Genomic DNA, 26,616 nt, shown 5'->3' on the forward strand with positions numbered 1-26,616 from the left:
CAAAATAATAGTCATTTAGGATAAAAAGCAATATAAGAATAAAATAAAATTTTGGTACAGAGGTGAGAATTTAATAATAATATAGGGGAAAAGGAAATATAATAATAATTTAGGGTAAAAGAAAATATAATAACAATATAGGGTAAAAATTAATATAGTAATAATTTAAGGTAGATAATAATAGTTTATGGAAAAAAGGAAGGTTTTGGTTCTCCACCTTCATCCCTCCACATATCGGATCCAGCCGATGATTAACACAGACTTGAGGGGAACAGGTTTTGGTTTTCCGCTGGGCGATGAGGACGATATTGGAGGCTTGGTTCGATCAAGCCGCCGAGTATTGGAAACAAGCTATAGCGCTTACTCCTGGTAATTATATTGAAGCACAGAATTGGTTGAAGATTACGAGGCGCTTCGAATAAGAAGACTATTATTACTATTATTATTTAATTTATAATTTAGATATTTCGTTTTATATATTTTTTATATTTGTTATAAATAATTTAGGGTTAAATGTAATATAATAATAATTTAGGGTAAATAACAATATAATAATAATGAAATGTGGCGCAATCGTAAGACGCCATCTGTCGGAAAATAATAACAGCCCTCCTTTTTGGGATTGCCATGTGTGATTCCCTATAATTTAATATTATTTTTTTGGGATTTAACTTCTAAATTCATAATAAATTAATTAAAAATCTAAAAAATACACCAGAAAGTCCTATGGACTCCTTGTGGCATTCTCTATGCCCTCAAACTCTAAAAATATAACTTCCACTTATAAAAATATAAACTGATAACAAAAACTCAACTTTGTTTCTAAACAATTTAAAACACTAGTTAATGTTTCATAACATAACACTCAAGTTATTTGATCAAACGATTATTGTAAACTCCAATATGTTAAATCATGATTTTGGACCTCCATAATCGAGAATGATGTCGTGAGGAGTTTGTAGCAATTTTCGATGTATTTTTATGATTTTTAATATATTTATTATGCATTTTAAAATACTAAGAAAAATAATATTAAAGGGTATAGACCAATCGTGGGTCGCCACTTGTTGAGGGAAACACTGACGGCACCACCTTCAGCTGTGGCCACATGTCGCTCAGTATGATTTAATATATTTATCTTGAATTTAACTTCTAAAATTCATAAAAAATTAATTAAAAGTCCAAAAAATACATCGAAAATTCCTAGAAACTTCTTGTGACATTCTCTACACATTCAAGCTCTAAAAGTACAATTTTGAGTTATACAAATGTAAATTAATAATAAAAACTCAACTTTGATTCTAAGCAGTCTAAAACACTAGTTTATGTTTTATAACCTAATATTCGTGTTCTTTGATCCAATGATTACCATGAACTCAAATATGCGGAATCTTTATTTTCAATCTCCAGAGTCGAAGATAATATCATAAGGAGTTTGTAGCAATTTTCGTTGTATTTTTGATAAATTTTGAACTAAATTTTAAATATAAACTTGAAAAAAAAAATAATCAAAACAACATGTGGAGCAATCATGGGACGCCACCTATTGGATAATGGCGCCATCTTCAGCTGCTACCACCCTACACTATTTCATATTATTTTTCATGAATTCAACTTCTAAAATTCATAATACATGAATTAAAAATCCAAAAATTGCAGATAAAATTTCTAGGAACCCCTTCTGACATTCTATACACCCTCAAATCTTAAAGTATAAAATTTTAATTATAAAAATATAAAATGATAACGAAAACTCAAATTTGTTTCTAAACAATATAAAATATTAGTTGATGTTCTATAACTTAACAACATGTTGCCTATAATATTTAATAATATTTTTCTTGATTTCACTTCTAAAATTCATAATAAATCAATTAAAAATCCAAAAAATACACCGAAAATTCTTAGGAACTCCTTGTGACATTATAAAACTTGGGGAAGCTATAAATAATCCATTTCATAATGAAAAATCCAAATGCATTTTGATAACTCACTTTCCTCTCAACCCTAGTTATATATCTTTATTAACTTCCACTTCAATAATCTAAATCAACAAGCATCTCCCGTGAATGTTCGGAATTTTTTGATAACTCTCTTTCCTTTCAATCGTAAAAATATATTTTGCAATAACCAACATTACAAGTATATTTCCTTAATGTTCATTATCTAATTTTTAATAATACAAGTATTAGTTTCCTTTCATATATAAGGCTATAAAAGTATATGTTTTGTTATAATAATCTACATATATAATAATTGAACAATGTTTGAAGTCATCATGGGTGCGTGCATCTAAATCTTTGAACACGTCAAAGGTGTTCAATAAGTTGTCAATATGACACCGCATGGGGAATCAGTAAAGTATCTCTATCAGTCCAATCACATAAAATAATGGCGTATTTTTTTCTGAAAAACCTCACACATCATTCAGAAGCATTGTCCAATCACATAATATTTCTCCTTGTCTATATGAGTGATTATATCTTCACTCTTATTTTTTTTTTCCTCAGTATATGTTTACTTTGAGGATTCCACAAACATATATTATAAAGAAAGATAGCAAAAGTAGCAGAAGAACAAATACAAACAACAACATATAACTAGTACAAAATAATCCCATAACCTTATCACAAAATTTCATGTATCCTTCAGATAGCAATGTTTACAAAATCGTGCACCAAAATCGTGGACTATTGGAGTTTTTGTATTGCCAATGTACAACCTTATATTGCCCTAATATTGGCACGATATAGCCTCCAATTGCCTTCATTTTGCCACTGCATTGCCCGTAATTGCCTTTATATTGCCACAGTATTGCCCCCAATTGCCTTGTACTGTCCCCGTATTATCATAAAAGGCAATAAATGGCTATACAAAGACAATGAACAATCAATACGCAATTAATAAGCTTGCAATAACAAGCAATAGACGAACAATATACACGCAATATACATCGAATGTATATAATGTCTTTTCTCAAAAAAGGATGTGACAACCTTTCATGCGCATTGTCAAAATTAAGAGTTGATAGGTCCAACTGTCATAAAAAAAGCCAAATTGATGAAGGTTCTCAACGACAACAATCTTCCATAAGCCAAAAATCTAGGTCCAACTGCCATAAAAAAGAATTGTCAAATATTTCAAGAGGGAGATTATTTAAAAGAAAGAAAAAAAAATCCTAAAACGACTAACATCAGAAAAATACAAAGGCAAAAGAAAGCAAGAAAGAAAGGCTCCAAAAAATTAACACCACCAATCGAGAAACAAAAAAACTTCAAAGAAAACAGAAACCAATCAAGGAAAAAAACACAAAAGTTGATACAAAATGAAACAACACAAAATAATAAGATTTCTTCATATTGAAGCTCACCAATCTTGACGGCAAATGAGCTTCATATAGTAAAAACATAAATCACTTGGTAGGTCCGTGCATGCTATCAAATTCATAGAATAACGGGTCACTAAGATTGATCGGAGTTGATTCTTCATTGTTTGATGGGGATGTCCTGCATAAACACCAAGCATAATATTACAATAAACTAAACCACTTGGAATTTTAGCTATTATTTATAAATATTTGTACAATCTTACGGTGTGTTCGCCATTCTTGGACATCGTCTTATATCATGACTAGTTTGTCCACACTGCTGACAATGTCGGATCCCTCGCTCCATTCTCGTTTCCTTTGCTCCCTTTACTCGTTTCGAGCTTCCTTTGTGCGTTACTCTTTTAGGGTCCTTCAAATATTGTGTTTGGGAGCTGGACCCTCCAACTTCACTAGGACCAACCCCATCATTCAATAACTTCAATGTCACCCGCGTATCGTTTAGATTATTCGACAATAGCTCATAACCTTCTTCGGACATTAAGGCATGCTCAATTACATCTGAAGCAAGTCTGGACATTCTACTTCGTTTTATTAGGAGAGAATTGTTCTCACAATCTTTAATTTCATTGCCATTTGAATCTGACACAAGTCCAGATTTTGCAGTTTTCTTCCATCTATTCAAAATGTATTTATTGGGCAGATATTCAATTTGCTCCCTTTTTAACAATGCCAACGCATGGCAACAAAGAATTCCAATAAATTCAAATCCTTTACAACTACATGACCATTGATCGGAATATTTATCATATACAACTTCTTTCACTCTTGTTTTCCACCTTTTCCTTTCACTCACTTTATAGACAGCTTTGGAAGCGTCATCCATTTTCAATTCCATAAAACACGGTAAACTTTGCATTAGCTCATGTTCAAACCTTTGAAACATTGCCTTTGTGTATATTTCAGCCATTTGTTTATCCATTGTCATCAATAAAGCACATTGAGGCTTTTCAAATGCATCAATGTGATCAGCAAGTAACTCATTTTGACGTTGATGGGAAAGTGCCCTTTGAAATCGTGTTATGAAATCCATTAATGAATTTCTCCTTGATATATATTGCTTGAAAAATGCATGAGAGCCTTCTGCTCTTTGACTGCTTGACATTCCAGCAGCAAAAATATGTTTTACATAGGCTGGAACCCATGATTTTCGCAAATCAAAAACTGAACTCAGCCATGGATGGTTAGTTAAACCAGATTTTGTAACAATTGCATGCCATTTTTCTTCAAATTCATCTATATTGTCAATCTCCCAGATGGTTTCCTTAAAATCTTTCCAATATTCCTCATAAACAGTCCGTGGTAGTTTATCAGAGAACTTGGTTGTGATGTGCCATATGCAAAGTCGATGAAATGTAGTGGGGAATACTTCAAAAATCGCTCTAGCCATAGCTGCATCTTGATCTGTAATGATCATTTTTGGCTCACCACCTGGCATAGCTTTCTTAAACTCCTCAAACATCCAAATAAATGACTCAGTCGTTTCCTTACTTAAAAATGCACATGCGAAAACAATTGTCTGATCATGGTTATTAACCCCCAACATTGGTGCAAATGGCAAGCCATATCGATTCGTGTTGAATGTGGTATCGAGCATGACAACATCTCCATAAAACCCGTATGCTCGTCTAGAAGTTGCATCTGCCCAAAAACATCGAGTAAGCCTGTCATTAGAATCTCCCTCAATCTTGAAATAAAATGATCTATTGTTTTTCTGTTCAGCTAAAAAATACTCAGTCACCAGTTCAACATCATGGTTCTTCATCAGGCTACTCTCATAATATTCAAAATTGTAAATATCCTTTTTGGTAAAACCAATTTTCTCCATTCCTCCAGATTGCACCTCCAAAATACTCATCTTTTTATGAGTAGGTATACTAGCTGAATCGAGTTGTTTTGTCAGTAGCTTTGCAGGTTCTGAAATATGACGGTGTGATCTCATAAAATGCACTCTTTCTGGGGGCGTCATCGTATGATTGTGTCCCTCTACAACGAGAGAGAAAGCATACTGCTTGCACCCAGAAACCTTCACAACAACAACTCTAGCCTTGCAACCACATCTACTTATCCCTCGGTGTCTTTTTACCGCCATAGGCTCTTCTTTTTTAAACACACCTTGTTTGCAACATACAAATTCTTTTCTTAGAATTTCTTTACTGTATTTTTCCCTTCCGCTGGAATGGCGTCGAATACTAAAGCCAGCCAATAAAGCATATCTATTGTAGAAATCATAAACTAAATCAAGTGAATCAAACTTCATCCCAACTTTTGGTCTTTCCTCATTTCTGACTTCAGGAATGAAAATCATTTCATCAGCGATTACACAATCATCATTCTCCTCTGAGTCCCCAACCATTTTACTCACATATTATTGATACCTTAGATAACATTTGAATCAAACATTTTAGAAATAGCTAAAACAAAACAAAATAATCATGAAAACAATTTAAATCTTGTACCATCATTAGTTGAAAACAAAGACATTTATAATGATTTTTAAAAAAAAACTTACCAGCAACAAATCCAAGAATTTGAATGCAACTCCCCTATGTTATGGAGCAAAATTGATCCTTCTGTTTCTTGCTTCCGTTTAATGTCTCCTCTATGTTGATTCAATTAAACTTTTCCATAAGAGCACATATGGAAAATTAAGATGCAAACTTGTGTCAACCTGTAGCAGATTATCAATTATTAGAAATTCATAAAATAAATTGAGGTAGGACAAACCCAATATATTTTTAGAGAACTTGTTTTTACTATATGTATGCAATACCCATAAAGATCACCATTAGATTAACGTGTTGTTATTTTCATTATTTATTATTAAAAGAAAGAAAGAATATTTATGTATGAAAATAAAATAAAAACTGTAAAAATCAAATTTTCAAATGAAATATAAATACAAAAGATAACAAAAAAAAAAATAATGATTACAAGAAATTGGAAAACATTAAAAGCAAAATGAGTGAAACTTAGAAACAAAGAGAAGTGGTTTTGCAGTGTTTGACTTACCACCACAATTGGAGTTGAAGAAGAGTACTGCAAGTTCTTCAAAACTTGGGTTTTACTTGTTCAGAAACGGAGCGCAAAGTTAGGCGAGTGAGAGACTACTGGAGGCTCTTTCAACATATCATTTGTCTCTTTTTCTTCTTCTCTCTACTATGACGATCTTGCAAATAATTTTTGTGACACAAAGACAAAATAAGAGAGCTCTTATGGCTAACAAAACAGAATATTTTTTGAATAAAAGGATTTGTAATATGGCTGAAAAATCACATACCAGTGAAAGAATTGAGTTGTGGGCTTCAACCCTTGTTCCTCCTCCTTCAGCAGCGTTCTCCACAGTTGAGTGTCTTTGTTTTTTTCTTTTCGGAGTAGCAAATTCGGCTTCTGGAAGTTCGAAAGGGGCAGCTCTTGTTTGTCTTCCAGAGGAAGTTTCAGACATAGGACTTTGGACCTCTGTTTCAAAGAAAAGAGGAGATATGAGAGAGAAGTTCCGGGTTGCTCATTTTGTGATGGGTAATTTTAACCCGGTTGTAACAAAACTTCCTACTTAAATCTAAACCGTTCATTTGAAATTGACGGTTGTTATCATTCCGCACATAACCTCCTCATAATAACCTCTGCATTCTAGAAGCTCCCCAATGTGGATAGCCAAGTCCTTGGCTTTCTTTCGAACTACCTCCATATATGGGTCTGTTTTTTGCGGTTAACAAGAATCTTTCTATAGTTAAGTCTTTATATATGGCATTTAGGTGAGGTTTTATTTCTCAATTGTTGGATCATGTTAACCAATTTGATCAAAGAGTCTCACCTAAAGGCCATATATAATGCCCTCACTATAAAATTCTTAGGGAGAATAAAGAGGACGGGAGATGCTACAATGTGAGGGATTTGGGCGGGGGGTTGAATGATCTCTCATTATTGCATTTGACATAGAAGTATTAAAATAGAACCTTGACAGTTAGTGGTAAGCCGAGAGCTTGGGAATGGGGCGTGCTACTCGAAAGAAGTATGCTTGGCTGGTTTTTGCTGGCATATATAATTGCGATCTAAGGACCATTTCCACACCCTCTTGATAAATTATGGCACAAATTTAGGACCTTGATTCTTGGATGAATTGACAAGTGTGTCCTACCTAACCTAAAACTTAAAGCGGCAATATTTAAGCCAAATAAAAGGTTCCGTTGCTCAAGGCTGATATAATTTGTATCAAGTAGAGCTGCCAAGCCAAAGAAAGTGAGTCTCGAGCTTACAAATTGGGGCGAATGATTATGCGCTTGGAAATGTGTCAAAGACTTAAAGGTGGCTATATAAATATTGATTGTTCATACGAATAAAATATATACACACATAAACAGAGCAAGTGGTCAAACTTAATTGCGTTAATTAGGATCTCTTAAACTTGAAGACGTACGACGCACCTCACCTGGATTCATGCTTTTGCAGTTGAACAAGCTAATATATATATTGAAACTTATAATGCACCCCAAAAAAGGGGACATTCCAGAATTCTACCCATGTGGCTCCCAAGTTTATGAGAAAAGAATAAACAGTTAGAGTCGAGCTAGCAAGATATAATAATAATTGATAATCAGTAGAAAACTGATGATGAATCATGATTGGGTGGTGGGGGTGGGGGTGGGGGTGCCTCCTCTCCTCCTCTCCTAGACTATGAATACATTTAAGGGATGATGGCAACCTAATTTCTCTCTGTAACTCGACATGGTTCCGTCAACGATGCCTGCTCAGCAACTAATTGATTAATTATTACTCTTGTTTTATTTTAATAATAAATATAATCATGTTTGTCTTGTCTTGTAACTTGTAACTTGTAACTTGTACTAGACTAGTGGTTGAATTCCCTTCTTATATAATATATATGTTCAAGTTAATTACCGTCAACGATAAATATTTCTGGCTGGCAGAGAGGTTTGAGCTGATCTCTCCTTCCTCCTTCCTCCGAATCTATTAATTTCCCTAGCTCTGATAGGAAATGGTGGGAGACTTTTTCACGGCGAGCAGCCTGCTTCTGATCTCGACGACACTATTGTTCATTTTTTTTCTTGCGAAATTAATTAGGAGAAGAAACAAGGTGGTAATCAGGAGAAGCACATACAAATTGCCACCAGGGAGAAGAGGCTGGCCAATAGTTGGGGACAGCTTCAGTTGGTACAATGCGGTCGCAAGTTCCCATCCCCCTCACTTTGTTGAACAACAGGTCAAAAGGTATGCACTACTACTGCAGTCTGCAATTTGGAACGTTTGGCTATATATAATTAATGCAAGATTTGTGTTTAATTTTGAACAGGTTTGGCAAGATATTCTCATGCAGTCTGTTTGGAAAACAGTCTGTGGTATCAGCAGACCCAACCTTTAACCGGTTTGTAATGCAAAATGAAGGGAAACTGTTCCAGTCTAGTTATCCAAAATCTTTCAAAGATTTGGTAGGGAAAAATGGTGTGATAACGGTGCATGGAGAGCAACAAAGGAAACTCCATCGAATCGCCTCCAACATGATGCGTCTAGAGAAACTCAAGTTTAATTTCTTGGAAAATGTTCAAATGGTTATGACTCAAACTTTGAGCAATTTTCCAAGCAATCAAGTAATACTTCTCCAGGATGTTTGTAGAAAGGTAACAAGTTCCAACCCCTGATATTGATTTTCAGGATTCTCCTCCATCGCGTACCTAAATAATATACCATGCTGCAGGTGTCTATAAATCTAATGGTTAATCAACTTTTGGGAGTATCGAGCGAGTCAGAGATTGATGAGATGACTCAATTGTTCTCCGACTTCGTTGATGGTTGTCTCTCTGTTCCAATCAACTTTCGAGGTTTTGCTTATCATACTGCGATGAAGGTGCGTAGCGTAGATATATTTAACTTTCCACTGGAATTATGTATCACCTGTCACCTACAAGGGTCTTCCTCAAATAAGCTTATATATGAAGGAATCCCTCAATTGAAGCTCTTTTTTTTGTTTTTTCTGTTTCTTCTGATTCTTTATGCATGCAAACTAGTAAGTAACTAAATTTTACAGATGTGATAATCAATGTGTAATTAATGGTTTCGCAGGCTAGGGGAAAAATCATAACCAAGATAAATAGGATAATGCAAAAATACAGGGAACAAGGCGCAACAGAAGTTGGTAATGGCGTGCTTGGGAGATTATTGGAGGAAGAAAGCTTACCCGATGAAGCTGTAGCAGACTTTATTATCAATCTTCTCTTTGCTGGGAATGAAACGACTGCTAAAACAATGCTGTTTGCAGTCTATTTCCTTACTCATTGTCCCAGAGCAATGAAACAATTGGTGGTACTTATACTTAACTTTACCATTCCTGATCGTCTTACGGTTTTTGCTGCTAATGAGGGCATATTGTAATCTAATTTTCTTAAACAATACGAAGCAAGTCATGACCATAATATTTTGTTAAAGCTCTACTTGTCACTTACTTCTTGTAGAATGCCCCTAAAAGTAAGGTCACTCAAATCACATATATATATATATATATATATATCTCAATTAATCTAAGCATGTATACTGTCAAAATATCTTATCCTTTCTCTTTGAAATTAAGATCCCTTGATGTAGAAATTATGATCATGACAGGATGAACAAGACAGTCGCCGAGGCAAATTTGTTGCAGAAGAAATGCTTACATGGCAGGATTATAAAGCAATGTCTTTTACTCAATGTGTAAGTATCACCAAATAGAAAAACTAGTCACAGGCCATGATTTCATATTCGAGATTTAATCTTTCCCCAACTTTAATTTAAAGAAAAGAAAACTCCAAGCTGAAACAATATTCTGAAATTAACTTAGGGCTACAATTGTAATTATCCTTTTTCATTGATAGCATATGATGTCTGTGTACTAGATACCTAAGTAATCTTCAATATGTACAGGTCATTGATGAAACACTTCGCCTTGGGGGAATTGCAATTTGGTTAATGAGGGAGGCAAAAGAAGACGTTGAGTACCAAGGTAGTTTGATCTCTTTTTGTATATCTGCATGTGTATCATCCTCTCTATTTCTTAATAAAGACATCATATCATCTATAAAACCAGGAAATGGTCGCATCGTATTATGGACTCTTCAAGAAACCTTACAATTGGGTATTTAGGCATATATATTTGTTGTGTCCCAAGTCTATATACGAGTCCACTACTCTGTCTAAATTACATATCATGCGCATAAATTATTCCTACCTTAAGTCAATACCTTAAATGAGTTAGGCCCACCAACAACCGGTATCGAGCCACTTCCGTATATTAACTCTTTGTCATAATGTTTTTGGGTAGACTACATTATTCCGAAAGGATGCTTTGTGGTTCCGTTCCTTTCAGCAGTTCATTTGGATGAAAATTTGTACAATGAAGCCCTCACCTTCAATCCATGGAGATGGATGGACCTTGAAAATCAGGTTAGTGACCTCTAATTACAAACGTTAATGGTGTTTATCATTTTTATATGTTATAATATAAAAAAAAAACATGTGCGTATGTCATATTTTCTGAGTAGGAGAAAAGAAATTGGAGAAGTAGCTCATGTTTTGCACCCTTTGGAGGAGGAGCCAGATTCTGTCCAGGAGCTGATTTGGCTCGCCTTCAAATTACCCTTTTCCTTCATTACTTTGTGACAACATATAGGTAATTCTTATACATACATTTCAATATTTAAAGCTTAAGAAGTTATTATACAATCACGATCACGAATAAGCTGTTTGAAAAATTATCCATGCATGCACTCTCCTGAAATCTTTCATTGTTCTTGGTCATCGTACGTACAATTCCCACTTTAAAACCTGATATATGGATTGCAATCAGATGGACTCAGCTTAAAGAAGATCGGATGTCCTTCTTTCCCTCAGCTCGTTTAGTGAACGGCTTCCAGATTTGCTTAACTAGACGATCGACGTGAACAGTGCAAGGATATGTAGTTATCCATTTATTTTATTTCGTATTCAAATATGTATGTAATTAAATTGACTTTTGTGGTACAACAAAGAGTTCAAAATATATAATACAGAAATGAATGTTGCTCCACTAAACACGGCCGATCCTGAGATTTGTGAGGGACAAAAAATCTTATAACTAATAAAAAGATCATGAACTGCTATCTTGCAACAAAAGGATTTTCTGGATTGTTTCCCCACTTTCTCCACTAGTCTGGCCGTTTAAGTTTACTGTTTGTGACATAAAGTAAAAATGAAAAATTGGGGGCCTCAGGGCCAACCCATTAGTACCTTTTATAAACACAATTTATCCCTCTACAAATTGGGGGCCTCTCTCTCCACCCTTTATTTATGGTATATGGACAATTTGTCTGCTTAATTACATGTTATTAGCTAGGCAGATCAGTTTGGCCATACATGATCAGGGGGCTAATTATTATTTATCAAGACTAGATTTTGTTGAATGCAATGTTTGCGAAAAAGTAAAAAGTAGAATTTTGTAATATAACAGAGAGTGTAGCCTAATTATTTCTGTTGAGGTGCAGGCATGATTATATATATATCATATCTCCACATCGCATGATGGGCGTAAGGCCTAATTAGCATCTGGATCTTTTGATGCATTTTAAAGCACCAGATGACCTTGTCAATGAGCGGACAGATTTGGCATTAACAACTGGGAAAGTTTGTTCTCCGTTATAGTTTGGCTTTGCTCTGCCGGCACCTGTTTCGACGAAAGAAGCCCCATTTTCAAAGATATCTCCTACCGAGTAAAACTTCCAGGATTCTTTGTTTCCAATGCTGTCCTTCCTCCAAGTGATCTGTGCATTGCATTCGAACTTTATTATTAGTAGCTAGCTATATATATTCTTAATATATATACATTTGAGTTAATTACCTCTCTATTGTTTCTCGATTTTGGTGCAATGAAGAGGTTGGCTTCACTCTTAACGCTAGGGTTCATGCTTCCCCCAATGGCATACTGCGACCATTCTCCGTAGAGATTGTTCACGACTGCATGCATACATAATACTCAAGTTCTGTACAGGTATATATTACGTACTTTGCTTATAGTAATAGCTAGACAGCGGTTGAAAAGTAAAGGTAGCCTATTTAGCAGTAAATTAATTAAGCCCCTCGAAAAACAGCTCATTAATTAATACGTACCTTGGCATTCTTTGGTTGCAGTTAGGTCCAAAATGGTTGTACACTACGGTCACCCTCATGTTATTATCCCGAAAATAGCCATCATCGTGGCCCAGAAGCATGACCTTGTCTTGGTCTCTGAACCAATTGTTGGAGACGGTGATGTCGGTAGATCCACGAGTAATATCGAGAAGACCATCCTCGCACTCATACAGTGTATTGTGGTCTATCCAAACCTTTGATGCAGTAACCAACCTGATTGCATCTCCATCAACCTGGCCCAGTGACATTTTCTTTCCATCTGGACCCATAACTAAGCTTGGTGCTTGGGAACGGCAGTGGTGGATTCGAAGGCCATGGATGATTACATTGCTTGCCTGATGGATGTATGTATAAAATATTCATTAAGGAATTAACATGATATAGTCTGGTCGAACCAAAAATATTAAAATGATCTACCAATTCCCCAAAAAGGAAAAGAAAAATCATTCCCTTCTATGAACGCTCTCTGACTCAGAAGAAAACTGATGTATAAGATGAACACTTGGACGCATATATATTATATTACGTACCTTAGAGACCACCAAGCATGCAAAGAAGTGGTTTCTCAAGCCTAATGCGCATGTCCCTCTGGAAGGTGATCCACTTTTTCCCTCTGATGATGGCAGCCCCATATCTCAAAGTTCCGGGTTCGGGGTCTAACGCATTGTCACTTGGGTCCGTGACTTGATAGTATACGATATCTCTTCCTATGTTGTTGCTCATCTTCCCAGAAAATCCCACCGAGCATAACGCAAGTTCCTGGCGGTTCCTTCTCCAATCCGAGTTCCATCTCCAGCAACCATCAACTTTGGTTTTCTTAGCGAAACTCGGGTTTGGAACGAAGCTGGCAATGGCGATGAAAAGGCCCAAAACAAAGCACCAGATATTGGCATTGGGACATTGATGACAAGCCATTATATGTGTTTCAAACTTACAGATGTAAAAGAAGGAGAATGGAGGGAGAGGTATTTATAGCCAGATTTAACATTCGGTAATTGCTCCTAAGTTTGTTTAGTTGTTGAGGATCAGTCTTAATGGTTAGCTAGCTGTCACGAAATCGTATGTACGGAAAATATGAAGGTTTTGCAGTTTCGCTTCTCCTCCTCAAGTTTAGCTCGTTAGCTATCTATCTTTGTGCTTTTTTTTTTGTTAGCTATCTTTGTCTAGCATCCAAAAGAAGGGAGCGATGGACTGTTTAACTGTGTTTAGTGGTGGAGCAATGGAGTCCTATGATTTTCAACTACTACGTAGTTGCATACATCATATACGGTTAAATATGTAGTGAAAATTCCCCCTATGTAAAGGTGAAAATATCTCATATTGGAAGTTGGAAAACCTTACAAGGATATGGTGTTGGGCTACTCCCCATTACCAATTGGTTTTGCGGTGAACCTCAACCTGCTTCAAGCATGAAGCGAGTTTGGTCCTGTCCAGTTATTTAGAATTCGAATTTCAGAGTTCATAATGAACGTGGTTTCTTCAAGAACAAAATGAATGAAGATTTTTTTTAATACATACAATTTGAAAACCGGTCAACTTTGAAGAGATAATCAAGACTAGAACTTCAGTACCCAAAAAAAAATTTGAAAAAATCATTCATTCACTTTCTGAAGACAGAACCCATTCACTTATATGCTCCTTGATAAGAAATAGAAACATCGTTTAAAATATATATTGGGGATCCAAGGAATCCAAAAGTTGCAAATAGATAGATTCATGCTGATAATTCTGCTTCATTGAATCAGTGTTTAAGAAAATGATACTGGGAAACACCTTTTGAAACCTATTATGCATGGATATAGCAAACCCGGATTTCCATCAGTGTATACCTATTCTGCTTCATTGAATCACTCATATGCTATGACATTTATTTGGTAGGCCACAACCTATCGAGGCCACAACCGTTCCATGGCTTTCATGCTGAATCAGTGGATGACAGGCTTGAGGGGATAAGCTCTCATATTCGACCAGTCAACAGTAGAATCAAGATCTGCATCTAGTTCCCCAACAATGCTTCTGCAACAATTGGAGGATACATATTTATAGGAAGTACAAAGAAATTTGTAAAAAGTCTAATTCAATCCAATTCACTTCCCGCAACCAATGGGTAACTAATGTAAATAGAATAAAGTCTTGACACTTACATGTTGTCACCTCTGATTATATACAACCCCAACACGAGTTGCTGAACACCTTCCTGCCAGTCAGAAATAACAAGAAGTTACCAGAGTGTCAGTGGGACAATAAAACGAGTATATGTTTTGTATATAGTACTTTGGCAACAATACCCCCATGAGCAGGGTGTCAGGCAGTAGAGAGGAAACATAGTTGCACCAATTAAAACTTAAGACACTGAATGTCCTGAGGAAAATAACAATTGTTACAGTGAAGATGCAAACCTTTGTAGAGAAAACACGTTCATGAGATTCATCGAGAATGATATTCGTAGCTTGGTCAAAGCCTTTCAAGACTCCCTGAATTAGAAAAAAAAATAAAAATTGTCAGTAAAACTAATTCGATCATTAAGAAGTAAAAGGTGCATTAGAGTATTAGTGTATAATATACCACAATATTCCGTCCATCATTTGTGATAACTGAAATTGTTTCTGCACATAGAAATGCTTTAAACAGTTAGAGAGAGAGAGATCTGAAATGCTCACAGCATAATGCCTAGGATCATGCCCTGCCTTAAATGGGGTAAAAACTTTGGGTATAGGATACAAAAACTATATTCATGCATAGTAATCAACGGCATTGATATTTGATGGAAGTAATAATGGATAGTCGAGAATTTACATACGATCAACAAGTGACTCAAGACCAGGGCCACTGGACATATTTCAATTCTGAATCTTCTCTGCAGTACTGTTAATGAACAAATTTTTCTGCAAGAGAGAGAGAGAGAGAGAGAGAGAGAGAGAGAGAGAGAGAGAGAGAGATTCAGAATGGATAATACCCGTCTATAGGAAACAAAATACATGACAACACTAAAAATAATCTTCTTCTATTACAATATTTAGGTGTTGGGGGTGCATGAGGAGATATTCATTCTAAAGTATTGAATTTATACCCAATAATACCAATTCAAACACTCATCAATAGTTTAAGCTATATAACTCTTGACCGACTAGAACATAAAGAGTTTGTAAGTTAAAGCATTTCGGAAGGCAAACGTAATTTACGCAATATTCCCTGGAAACATAAAAGGTATATGAGAAGGTCTATTATATTCCCAAAGATCCACATGATATAACATATGTGAAGGCCAAACACATGAGGCCTAACACCTACAATCCCAACATGCCCCTAGGAAGTTTACCTAAGGTCAGTTCTAGTTACGGGACCCAGGGCCGGAGCCAGGATTGTCTGGCAGGGTGGTCTTTAACACTACTACAAAAATCGCAATAGACGACGGTGATAAAGTACATATGCAAAAATTGGATCAAGCTCCAACTCTCATGATAAAGTACATATGCAAAGCAAAATGCACACCAAGGAAATCAGCAGTTCAGTAGACAAGGAGGGAACCAAAAGAAGCTCTAAATAGGGAACGGCTAAACTGCATCAAAATAATGTAATTTGTGATTGTTTGATAAATGCTTGGTGAACTTTGGGAGACAGACCGCAAGTTTGCAAATGCCACAGGAGCAAATTGAGTAAGATTCAAAATATAACAACTTGATCGTATTAAATTAATGAGCATCAAAACAATAGAAAAAACAAACCACTACAAATGAAGCACTGTCATACCCAAATAGCAAACCTCCGAAAGCTGGAAACAGAAAGCTAGAATTCCAAGAATTTAGTTATTAAGACAGTTAGAGAAAGCAAGCAGGAACCAGAAAGAGAACATAAGAAAGTAATTATTGGTCAGCAACCATGGGGAAAATAACATTAAAAGACAAAAAAGAGAGTAAAAGAAATAAAATAACAGAACATATTACATATATGTCAGACATGCAATTTAGAACAGGTTGCGTCATTTACTTTAAGGATTTAATCCCTCAGAGACCAGAATGCGACTCAAACACCCTCAAATTGTACCTCTGAAACAAACAATTAAACTAAGGACTGCACTGCACAAGAAGAATTAAATTAACTGCACGCATTTGAAATAAACGAACCTAAAATCCCTACAAATTAAAAAATAAACTTTCGAAAACGGGGTATATATTATTATTGAGAATATTATGTCGGGAACTTATGAATGGAAGACACATAATCCGCGAACACCCAATACAAATGTGCTGACAATAAGACTTAGGCATCAAATCTTAAGTGAAAACCAACCTACTATCAAAATTTAAAGGAAAAGGATAAATATCCCAGAAACGAATTCGAGCACCTTCTGTCGAAATCGAAACCAGAACCCTAACAATGAAGAGATAGTGCAGGGAAAAGAAAAAAAGCAATACCTGAAAAATCTGGTTAGTTTGGCCTCAGAAAGCCAGGAATTAGAGTTGCGAAGGTTTGCGGTAATAAGTTCACAGTAAAAACCCCAAAGAATTGGGAATTTTGCTCTAAGAATTCACTATTTAATGTGGAAAGAGCAAAGGAGCAAGCGAGAGCGTTTCGTATTATGAGATTGGGTTGAGGACTTGAGTGGAGAGAGACACACGCCCACATAGGATAGCATAGAGAGGAAGGGCAGAGAGATAGAGAAAGATCAGACGAGTTAAGAGATGTGACCTGGATAGCGCGAGGGAGATGGTGTTTCTGAGACGTGAGAGAGTTGAGGGAGAGGGTTTTTTGCAAACGTTCGCGACAGAGTAAAACTTTTGGGCATGCTTACGGTTCAGTAATGGGAAAAGTAAGGTACAAGAGAACTTAGAAATTGGAGAACTGCTGAATTGATATAGGAAGAATCATTTCTATTAAGTTGTTTACTAAACATACGGGATTAGTAAAGGAATATGATTGATTCCCATTGTTATTGTTTACTAATTTTCATGAGTCAAAATCCAAATTAATTTGATTATTAAAATTTTCTACGCATTTTCACCACAGCACATGTATGATTCTCAATAAGGCAGTGTAAACATGATTTGCACAAGTGAAGTAAGGGGAAGCAGCAGTAGAGCCTCGGTGAAGACCAGGCCAAGCTTTGAGGATTCGAGACATTGGAGAGGAGATGAAGTTGCAGGTGATGACCCTTCGTCTTGAAACATTGGTGTCATATAACAAACAAGAAGGATTTGGTAATTAGGGAACAAAATTAGATAATTGTCAACAGAAAGAGAAAGATCAATATCACTTCACAATGGAACTAGTAAGTAATAAGATAAGGCCAAGAATTCTAAGGAAATATTCTACTGCTCATGCAATAACCATATTTGCATGAATACAAAATTTCAGAAAAATGCACACTCTCAATGAGGCATTCACAATAAGTAACAAAAGTAATTTAGAATCAGATGAGCACTTTTCTATCAAAGCACCTAAAAGGCTAAGAATTTATCAAATGTATCACAAATTCACAATAAATAGCAAAGAACAGACCAAACTATCGGAAAAGGGGTTTTGAATTTATCAGTAACAGGAAATCCGTTATCAAAGAAAATTATTATGAACCAAAAGCTAGACAAGCTAACCTGGCTAAGAAATCTTTGATCAAGTGAGATAAAATTCACAAAAGAAGTCACCTAAGGGCTAAGTAGTTACAAAGAGCACAGAGAAAACTAACATAAGCAGAGCCAATTCAATGATCATGTTAATAACACCTTTGTACAGAGCCAATTTCAAAAGAAAAAATAAACTCCAATAAATATATATCTTTCACCTACGTAACTAGTAAACAATCAAATAATAATAACTTGCATAATCTTCATATGATTAAATACATAATAGTCATACTACCAAAAGAAAAGATATATAATCTCCACAAAAGTCATTCATCCATTACTCATCAATCACAATCATTGTAAGCCATGCTCCATAAGATTAAATACATAATCTTTTTTTTCTTCATCATTCATGGTAAAGAAGACCTTCAGCAAATCATGCTCTTTGGCTAAAACATTGGTGATACGAAATACTTGCAAAGGAGATAGGAATTCTATTTTCCTCAATTCACCACCAAGTTTAGCTTGCATATCAACAAGATCCTTCTCTGTTGAAAAAACATTAACCAAGCCTGCAAGCTAAGGTGCCATTCCTACTACAGCTTCAGCCATATGTCCAAATTTGTTAGACATTTCATTCAAAACATTTACCTTCCTATGAGGATTACTTGGACCACTTGCTACATCTTGTGCGGGTCTCTTCTGTTAGGCACGTTGTTGGTCACTTGAGGGTTGGGGATTTGGTTGTGTAAAAATTGTCTCAGCATCTTCTAAATCCTCAACATCATCAAATTGAGATCCCTCATATTCTGAACCCCCATATTGTGACTCACCATCAAGATGTGAAAACATCTCCTCAATAAAATCATCACCCACACTTTTATTCTGATGCACACTTGCATCATCTCGCCTAACATCTTCTTCTTCATCATCAGCATTTCCAGCATTTGTTCCAATAACATGATCTTTTTAGTATATCTCTCCAAGTGCATAGTAATGTGGAAAAGACTTGCCATACAAACCCCTTGCATCCTTTTTGTTCTACAATTACAATATATATATATATACACACACGCATTAGTATTCTTAAATAAATATTAAAGACATAGCATAACATATTTATTTTTTAATTCGATACGCACATAATAGGATATGCTTAGATTTACCTTCCCTCATGCATCAAATACACTTTTCTCACATACCAACATCATCTCCTCTTCATTCCACCCAAAACCACTTTGAGATAATGCATTAGCTAAAGCACCATATTTTCCCTTCAAAGTCTTCATCCTTGATTCAATATGGGCTAATGCCTTCAACCCAGAATTCGAAAGTTTGACTTCTAGCATAGTTTCTAATTTATTCAAGTATCCATTTTTAAAGCCCGAGTCACCTCGCCAATTGGTATTTTGATGGAGTTCCATCAAGCATTACATCAATGTATTATCCTCCTTAGTTGTCCAATAGCGCTTATTTTGTCCCCTTCCTCCCCTTACTTTTCCACTTTAAGTAGTAGTAGAACTCATGACGATAAATGATCTACTACAAAAAGTAAACAAAAAAAAGATACAAGTGATGAAAAACAATGAATCTGCTATACAAGTGATGAAAAACATTCTAGCTCTTAAAAATGAATGAATGAATGAATAAAAAGGTTCTTAAAAACACGTACTCACATTAGTTGTTCATATTCAATACATTACACAAGCACAATAAATAAATAATGTCTTGTGTACATTAATAACACGATAAAAACAAACAAATAATGTCCTCATCACATGTCTTTATTCCCTATTTCCATTCCATGTATTCCACATTTCATTTGCAAGGTTTTGTCTCCATACACTCCAGTCGTCTGAGGACTCAACTGTACCAATGTAATCTGATACCTAGTTTTGAGGGAATGTGATTACGGATTTTGAGGTAGGACCCACTTATTTTTTCATTCATGACTGCAAGTAAACGCATGGGAAGTCAAGAATGGAAATCATTCCCTTTCCTCCCATACTCATTACTGATACGTAAACATGCCCAACACGTTTCATACCCTTTCTCTCTCTCTCTCCTTCATCAGAGTGTTTGAGAGAGATGGGTTTTTAAAAAGGTTTAGGGTCATTAGAATTTTAACTCACCGTTTGGACAAAGAAAATTGCCTCATCAGGGTATTTGAGAGAGACATGATTTTTGAAAAGGTGCGGGCCTTTAGAACTTTAACCCTCCATTTTGAAAAGGTGCGTGCCGTCAGAATCTTGATTATCAATTTCCGATTTTTTTGGGCGTCATTTATTAAGTTTTATTGTACAATGAAAATATCACTTTCTACTAATTCCCAACTTTTAGCTAAATCCCGAATTATTTTCCTCCATCTAAAAAGCAACCGTCAACCCAACACAATTTATTTTATTAGTGTATTAGGCATCCTACTACGAAGATTATATAACATCCGTGGTGTTCTATAAAACCACGTGGTTTTTATATGGCGTCGTGGTTTTACATAATTGTCAATGTAAGAAATTCATATCAGAAAGGAGAGATACCATACAGAGCCCGTCCCATATAATCTCTATGTCAATAACAAAAGCCCTATCCCAGATAAAACCAGAACCAAAGCAATTGAACCGTTGTAAAAAAAAAAACCACCCAAAAAAATAGACAAAAGCCCTATCCCAGAGAAAACTAGTAACCAAAGCAATTGAAACTACCGTTGTTGTAAAAAAAAACCACACGAAAAAATGACTTTTCATTATTTATTTCTTTTTTTTGGGTAAAACTTTTCGTTATTTCAAGTTCTTACTTCCCAAAGCATAAGCTTATGACTAGAAACCTACTGTTTACACCATAATCAACCGAGCATATACAGCCTCAAAACAACTAGCACAAAGGCGACACGTCTTCTCCCCTGCTGAAGGAAGACACTCTTCCAAGGTGCGGACACTGCCAAGCTCCCGTCGAAGCTCTCAAACTGCCGAATCTAATCTCCAACATGTGTTACCACCACAGCGACTTGCACAAAGTCCCACATCGAAATTCTACACAAACCTCCCATTTTCACTTCCCTATAAATAGGGAACAGTACCCTAGTAAAAAGGGTAACAACTTTCTTACTTTTACTGTTACTCTGTCAAAGTTACTACTCTTAGCTGACTTAAGCATCGGAGAGCTTTCGGCCGGCACCACACCGGTATCTGAAGCTTAACGATTGCTTCTCCCACTTTGTCTTCTGCATGCTAGTCCCTTATTGAAAGTCCTCACTTTCTCCACTGCTGAAGACAATCCACTTCTCTCTAAATTGACCCTCTCTGAAAAAGAGCATCTAACACCTACAATTCTCAAACTCACCATTATATCATCAGTAACGAATGAAACCAAAAAACAAAAGTATACATTTTGTTTTCCAAAAGGCAAAATTGATGCCATAAATCCACAGCACCGAAGGAAAAAGAACTTCCCAACAAATCTATTTTATTACAGTCGAAACTCATAGTACATGTTCAAGCTAGAATCACTTAGGTGTAAAACCCGGGAAACTCATATCTGAAAGAAGAAATACCTTTCAGGAGCAAAACAAGCCTCAAATTTCTTGAATAAGGAACTTCTGAACAGGCTAGTTTGGGACTCTGGGAGTGACTGATATTTCCTACTGCGAGCCAAAAGAGGGGATAGTTGAAGAATGAAGAATAACACGAAAAACCTAAAGCTTAATAATATGCCTAGGTTCACGCTTCGGGCTGCTCCGAAACAGAAAAGAACACTGCAGGCTGCTGGAGAATGGAATGGGAAAACCCTTTCTGATTTGATGAGCTTGGCTGGGATGAGTTGTTGGTGGGAAGGCTAAGATGGGGTTTTTTGGCGGAGGGCTGCTAAGTTTAATTTCACTATCTAATCATAGGGGGAGATTCTGTAATAAGTATTTTATGTTAAAGATTAGTTACATGTTTCTACTCTCAATCGTTGGATTGCATATTAAATCTATTAACACATCTAATGAAGACAATTCAATGGCCGAAATTAGAAATATGTAATCAATTCTTAACTTAAATATTTATTAAAGAATTTCCTATAATCATAGTATGACAACGTTGTCCAAAAAACACGGACCCACCGACAAGATAACCTACAGGCTACAACCGCGCTGTAATTAGAATATTGACAACTTGGTGTTGGGGCAACGACACTGCATTTCTTCCCACGGCCTTTGACATAATTCCTTGCTCGTCACGAAGTTTAATATAAAACAAGAATGAGAATTTCAACTATATACAAATAATACACCTTTCATTGAAATTGAACTTGAATAATATACTGCCTTGCCTGCCAGTGGCAGTGCCTACAAATTAATCCTTGAGAAAATGGGGGCTAAAAAACTAAACTAGTCTAAAAGCTGTCACTTTGTTTAAAAAATATGCCGGATTCTTTGTTGTAATCTATCTGTAATAGGTTTCAGGCGGATATATGCAACCCCCCTTGCACACTTCGTCAAACTGTCATAAAATTAATAAATTAAGAAATATTGTGAGACGTGCCCAGAGCTAGAGTAGAGTAGTAGAGATTCAAGTTTAATTTAATCTTTCCTTCCCCAAAACATGTCTTACTTACCTGCTGCTTCTTGCCATTAATCCCATATATGATCTATCCATCATCATGAGTTTGCCTAAATACGTTTTAGTACTACTAGTTGTTATGATGTTGATTTTTTTGAATCCATTGTCAACCATGAATTTCGTTGCATCGGTATCTTCTGAAATTGATGAATACTACCCAGAAGAAAGAGAAGCACTATTGAAGCTGAGAGATTCTCTAAGCTCAAACTCAGATTTGCACGGGAATTGGACTGGTCCTCCATGTATCAATAACAGCAGCAGATGGGCTGGCATTGCTTGTTCAAATTGGCATGTTGTTCACATTGTCCTGCAAGGAATTCAGCTAGCAGGTTCCCTTCCACCTTGTGCATTTCTACATAACATAACTTTCTTGAGCAAACTTAGCCTTAGAAACAACACACTCTCCGGCCCTCTTCCAAACCTCACAAACCTTGTCTACTTGGAATATGTGGTTTTGTCCTACAACCGCTTCTGGGGTTCAATTCCTTTGGAGTATATTGAATTGCCTAACCTGAGAGTGCTAGAGTTGCAGAGCAATTATTTAGACGGACACATTCCACCTTTTGACCAACCCACCTTGAGAGCATTTAATGTTTCTTATAATCATCTTGAGGGTCCGATTCCACAAACTGCTGTGTTACAGAAGTTCCCCAAAAGCTCCTACGATCATAACTCAAATCTTTGTGGGAGTCCTTCGGAAACATCATGCCCACCTCCGCCTCCAGTAGTCATTCCGCCATCTCCTTCACCCCTTTCCCCGAATATTCCACCCAAGAAAAAGAACAATCTCCAAGCATGGAGTTTTGCTTTGATCGTGGCTGCTTCAGCGCTGGTTCTGTTTCTCGTCATATTTGTTTCCTTATGTTATTCCAGGAAGGTGCATAGAAAACAAGCAGCAAAGGAGGAACAACAGACAGGTACGTTTGCATTAACATTGATCCTATCATGTCCCAATAATTAATTGCATCTTTTTATGTAGTATTCATGTGACTTTAAAGTTGGCGTAGGCTCTGCATTTAAAATTTTGTGTCTTTTGCTTCTTCCGCTTCGTTTGTCTCCAAATACAAATAGGAGATGGTACTTCAGGGTGGGCACAAACGAAAATGCCTCATTTGGAGAGCTTGGGGGATCCTGAAAAGAGGGTTGAGTTGGATTTTTTTGACAAGGAAATGCCAGCAGCTTTTGACCTGGATGATTTACTAAGGGCATCTGCACAAGTGTTGGGCAAGGGGAAACTAGGCACTACATACAAAGTAACACTGGAATCGGGTCCTGTTGTGGTGGTGAAGAGACTTAAAAACACGAATGAGTTGAGCAAAAAGGAATTTACCCAACAGATGCAATTGCTAGGGAATATGAGGCATGAAAACCTTGTACAGATTCTCTCTTTCTACTATTCCAAGGAGGAGAAGCTGGTCATCTCTAAGTTTGAGTCTAGTGGCACTTTGTTTGAACTTTTACATGGTCAGTTTCAATAAGTAATATTCTCTTCCATTAATCAGCAAGCTAGCTAGCTTCTATATATACAAACAAATATAATTAATAGTTAAAAATATTGCATGAAAATCACAAGAATAATATATATAAATTCAAGTACGTTGGTATCAAATATATCTTAATTAATTTGGGTGCATCCATGGATCCGATGCTAGAGAACAGAGGAGTTGGAAGAGTACCTTTGGATTGGGCAACAAGACTATCAATAATCAAAGACATAGCAAAGGGTCTCACATTCCTTCACCAATCCTGGCCTTCACATAAGGTCCCTCATGCCAACCTGAAATCGTCTAATGTACTAGTCATCCAGCGAAGCAGCCAAACCTACCATTTGAAGCTTACAGATTTCGGATTCTTACCACTTGTGCCCTCTCGAAAGTACAATGAAGATCTAGCCATCGGCAAGTCACCCGAGTTTGCTCAAGGGAAGAAGTTGTCACAGAAATCCGATGTCTATTGCTTTGGTATAATCCTATTGGAGGTCATCACTGGCAGGATCCCAGGTGAAATCTCACCGGGAAATGATGAAACGATGGATGATCTTTCTGATTGGGTTAGAATGGTGGTGAACAATGACTGGTCCACAGATATTCTGGATGTAGAGATACTGGCAGCAAAGGAAGACCATGATGAGATGCTGAAGCTCACCAAGATTGCACTAGACTGTACAGACTTGACACCGGAGAAGCGGCCAAAAATGATTCAAGTGTTGACAAGAATAGAAGAGATTGACTGAAGAAGATCCAAGGGATTGGATCAATGATTATCTTTCATATTCCTTTCCTGTATTACGAGCTCTTCGAGCCATGATAGATAATTAACTAGTACGTACAGGCCAGGCCTCCATGGCTATGAATGTATATATTCCTAGGCATGACCCGCCGAGTTAGACAACTTCAATGATTCTTTTGGCAGAATGTAGAAAAAACAGAAAAAGATGAATGTTTAATTTAATTAAGAATAATGCTACTCTTATCACATTTGTATATCACATTCTCATACCATCTTATGTGGTAGATGAAGTGGACAACACATCAATTAAAATTAATTTAAAGTTTTCTTATCTTTTATGATTTATTGACACTTTTTAATTGATATGATTGTCCACTTCATCTGCCACATAAGATGGTATGAAAATGTGGGATATAAATGTGGTAAGTGTAGCATTACTCTTTAATTAAATCCAGTTTATAGTAAGGCGGGAAAGGTGAGGTGAGTAATAGTAGTTTACAAATTTATAAATAAACCCAATCCTAGACATGTATTTATAAAAAAACTCAAGCACTATGTAAACATAGAAACACACCCAAAATAAACCCCAATGTCAACTTTTTGAGTGTATTTATAAATGGGTTTTGAGTGTGTGTAATGATGGGTTTTGAGTGTGTTTATATGTTTAAATAGTGCTTGAGTTTTTTTATAATTTCAACCCCCATTTTGGGTGTTTTAGTGAAACTCCCTATTTTTATTTGTAACATTTGGTTTAGTCTCTAGTCTTCAGTTGGATTAGTGTTGATCGTGACCAACTATAAAAACCTATCTATTTATTTGTACGCCTATCTATTTTTCGACAAATTTATCACTTGTCTGATTGTAATTTTGACACAACTAGCTCCACTACCTGTCAAAATAATATCATTGAGTCATTAGTCTTAGGGAGACTTTGAAAAAACACAAAGAAGAGAGAAAATTTGTAAAAGAAGCCAAAATGGACAAAATTGCCCTTATTTATTTTTGGATTTCCTAAGAAATCCTTTACATTTGCATGTCTTTGATTTGAAAGTTGAGAGGTTTTTTTGTCTTTTTTGAAAAAGCTTTGGCTTTTTCCAAAAGTGAAATTTTTTTTTTGGCTAAAACCTAAATTTACTTTAGTTTTCTTATCCGGTTTCACTGAAGAAGAGACCTTTTATTTTCTTCAAAAGCAAGCAAAAATCTATTGATAAGAAGAATGAGCCTAAATATAAGTGCCATACACAACCAAGGAGGAAAGGCAAAGGGCTTTCCGTTTTTATCTTTTTTATCTTTTCTAAGAGCATCTCCGGCACTAAGCCTTTGCCACAGCGAGCCCCCAAGCCATTTCATACTCCAGGAAATCCGGTCGGACAAGGCATGGGATCCACTAGTTCGGGCAAGCCCACAGCAAAATTGGTTTGTTGCCTCGGGTTGCTAACATCGACTGATTTTTTAAATATTTTTCTTGTTGGATCCAGCAGCCCACATTGCCCAATGGTTACAAGCCACGTGGCTTCTCCTGGAGCCTCCGATCAAAAAATCTTGCACAATCCAACGGTTATCCAATTTTTTGCTTAAAAAAATTGAAAAAAATATCAAAAAAATTCTGGAAATTTTTTCTATACATACCTACCAATATTATTCATTTTCCACACCAAATTTAATTTCAAAATTTTATCCGAAAATGTTA

The 26,616-nt window shown here is 36.0% G+C and overlaps 5 protein-coding genes and 1 pseudogene across 9 annotated transcripts; 2 read left to right on the forward strand and 4 right to left on the reverse strand.

Moving 5' to 3' along the window:
• Nucleotides 1-2,542: 2,542 nt before the first annotated feature.
• On the reverse strand, nt 2,543-7,280 carry LOC103338934 (protein FAR1-RELATED SEQUENCE 5-like). The gene is made up of 7 exons (XM_008242203.3): nt 6,939-7,280; nt 6,666-6,844; nt 6,398-6,554; nt 5,898-6,056; nt 3,592-5,763; nt 3,371-3,506; nt 2,543-3,112 (listed from the first exon to the last, which is right to left on the reverse strand). Exons 5-6 carry the CDS (start codon nt 5,739-5,741, stop codon nt 3,413-3,415), a joined length of 2,244 nt encoding a protein of 747 aa, XP_008240425.3. The 5' UTR covers nt 5,742-5,763; nt 5,898-6,056; nt 6,398-6,554; nt 6,666-6,844; nt 6,939-7,280; the 3' UTR covers nt 2,543-3,112; nt 3,371-3,412.
• A 340-nt stretch (nt 7,281-7,620) lies between these two features.
• On the forward strand, nt 7,621-11,519 carry LOC103338936 (Cytochrome P450 superfamily protein). 2 transcript variants are annotated; one of them, XM_016795945.2, is made up of 9 exons: nt 7,622-8,614; nt 8,697-9,021; nt 9,099-9,248; nt 9,464-9,703; nt 10,001-10,087; nt 10,298-10,376; nt 10,695-10,816; nt 10,915-11,042; nt 11,220-11,510. In XM_016795945.2, the coding sequence occupies exons 1-9, from the start codon at nt 8,382-8,384 to the stop codon at nt 11,311-11,313; spliced, it is 1,458 nt and encodes a 485-aa protein (XP_016651431.2). In that variant the 5' UTR covers nt 7,622-8,381; the 3' UTR covers nt 11,314-11,510. The 2 variants fall into 2 exon arrangements, with proteins under 2 accessions (XP_088897807.1, XP_016651431.2); XM_089041681.1 differs by lacking the exon at nt 10,915-11,042 and having other exon boundaries at nt 7,621-8,614; nt 11,220-11,519.
• Nucleotides 11,520-11,614: 95 nt separating this feature from the next.
• On the reverse strand, nt 11,615-14,045 carry LOC103338942 (putative pectate lyase 9). Its single transcript, XM_089041682.1, has 4 exons — nt 13,066-14,045; nt 12,515-12,870; nt 12,246-12,361; nt 11,615-12,168 (listed from the first exon to the last, which is right to left on the reverse strand). The coding sequence occupies exons 1-3, from the start codon at nt 13,165-13,167 to the stop codon at nt 12,301-12,303; spliced, it is 519 nt and encodes a 172-aa protein (XP_088897808.1). The 5' UTR covers nt 13,168-14,045; the 3' UTR covers nt 11,615-12,168; nt 12,246-12,300.
• A 133-nt stretch (nt 14,046-14,178) lies between these two features.
• Nucleotides 14,179-17,349, reverse strand: LOC103338937 (sm-like protein LSM8). Of its 4 annotated transcripts, none has more exons than XM_008242206.3 (7): nt 16,951-17,349; nt 16,286-16,321; nt 15,336-15,420; nt 15,101-15,141; nt 14,935-15,009; nt 14,680-14,732; nt 14,179-14,551 (listed from the first exon to the last, which is right to left on the reverse strand). In XM_008242206.3, the coding sequence occupies exons 3-7, from the start codon at nt 15,370-15,372 to the stop codon at nt 14,461-14,463; spliced, it is 297 nt and encodes a 98-aa protein (XP_008240428.1). In that variant the 5' UTR covers nt 15,373-15,420; nt 16,286-16,321; nt 16,951-17,349; the 3' UTR covers nt 14,179-14,460. The 4 variants fall into 4 exon arrangements, with proteins under 4 accessions (XP_008240428.1, XP_088897809.1, XP_008240427.1 ...); XM_089041683.1 differs by having other exon boundaries at nt 16,261-16,321; XM_008242205.3 differs by lacking the exon at nt 16,286-16,321 and having other exon boundaries at nt 16,951-17,348.
• Nucleotides 17,350-18,450: 1,101 nt separating this feature from the next.
• LOC148915460 (uncharacterized) lies at nt 18,451-19,622 on the reverse strand (annotated as a pseudogene).
• A 2,992-nt stretch (nt 19,623-22,614) lies between these two features.
• On the forward strand, nt 22,615-25,027 carry LOC103338943 (pollen receptor-like kinase 4). Its single transcript, XM_016795735.2, has 3 exons — nt 22,615-23,614; nt 23,772-24,161; nt 24,350-25,027. The coding sequence occupies exons 1-3, from the start codon at nt 22,738-22,740 to the stop codon at nt 24,928-24,930; spliced, it is 1,848 nt and encodes a 615-aa protein (XP_016651221.2). The 5' UTR covers nt 22,615-22,737; the 3' UTR covers nt 24,931-25,027.
• The last annotated feature ends 1,589 nt before the right edge of the window (nt 25,028-26,616 follow it).

This window comes from Prunus mume, linkage group LG7 (genome assembly GCF_029339155.1).
Source record: "Prunus mume cultivar Tortuosa linkage group LG7, ASM2933915v1, whole genome shotgun sequence".
Taxonomy (NCBI): Eukaryota; Viridiplantae; Streptophyta; class Magnoliopsida; order Rosales; family Rosaceae; genus Prunus; species Prunus mume.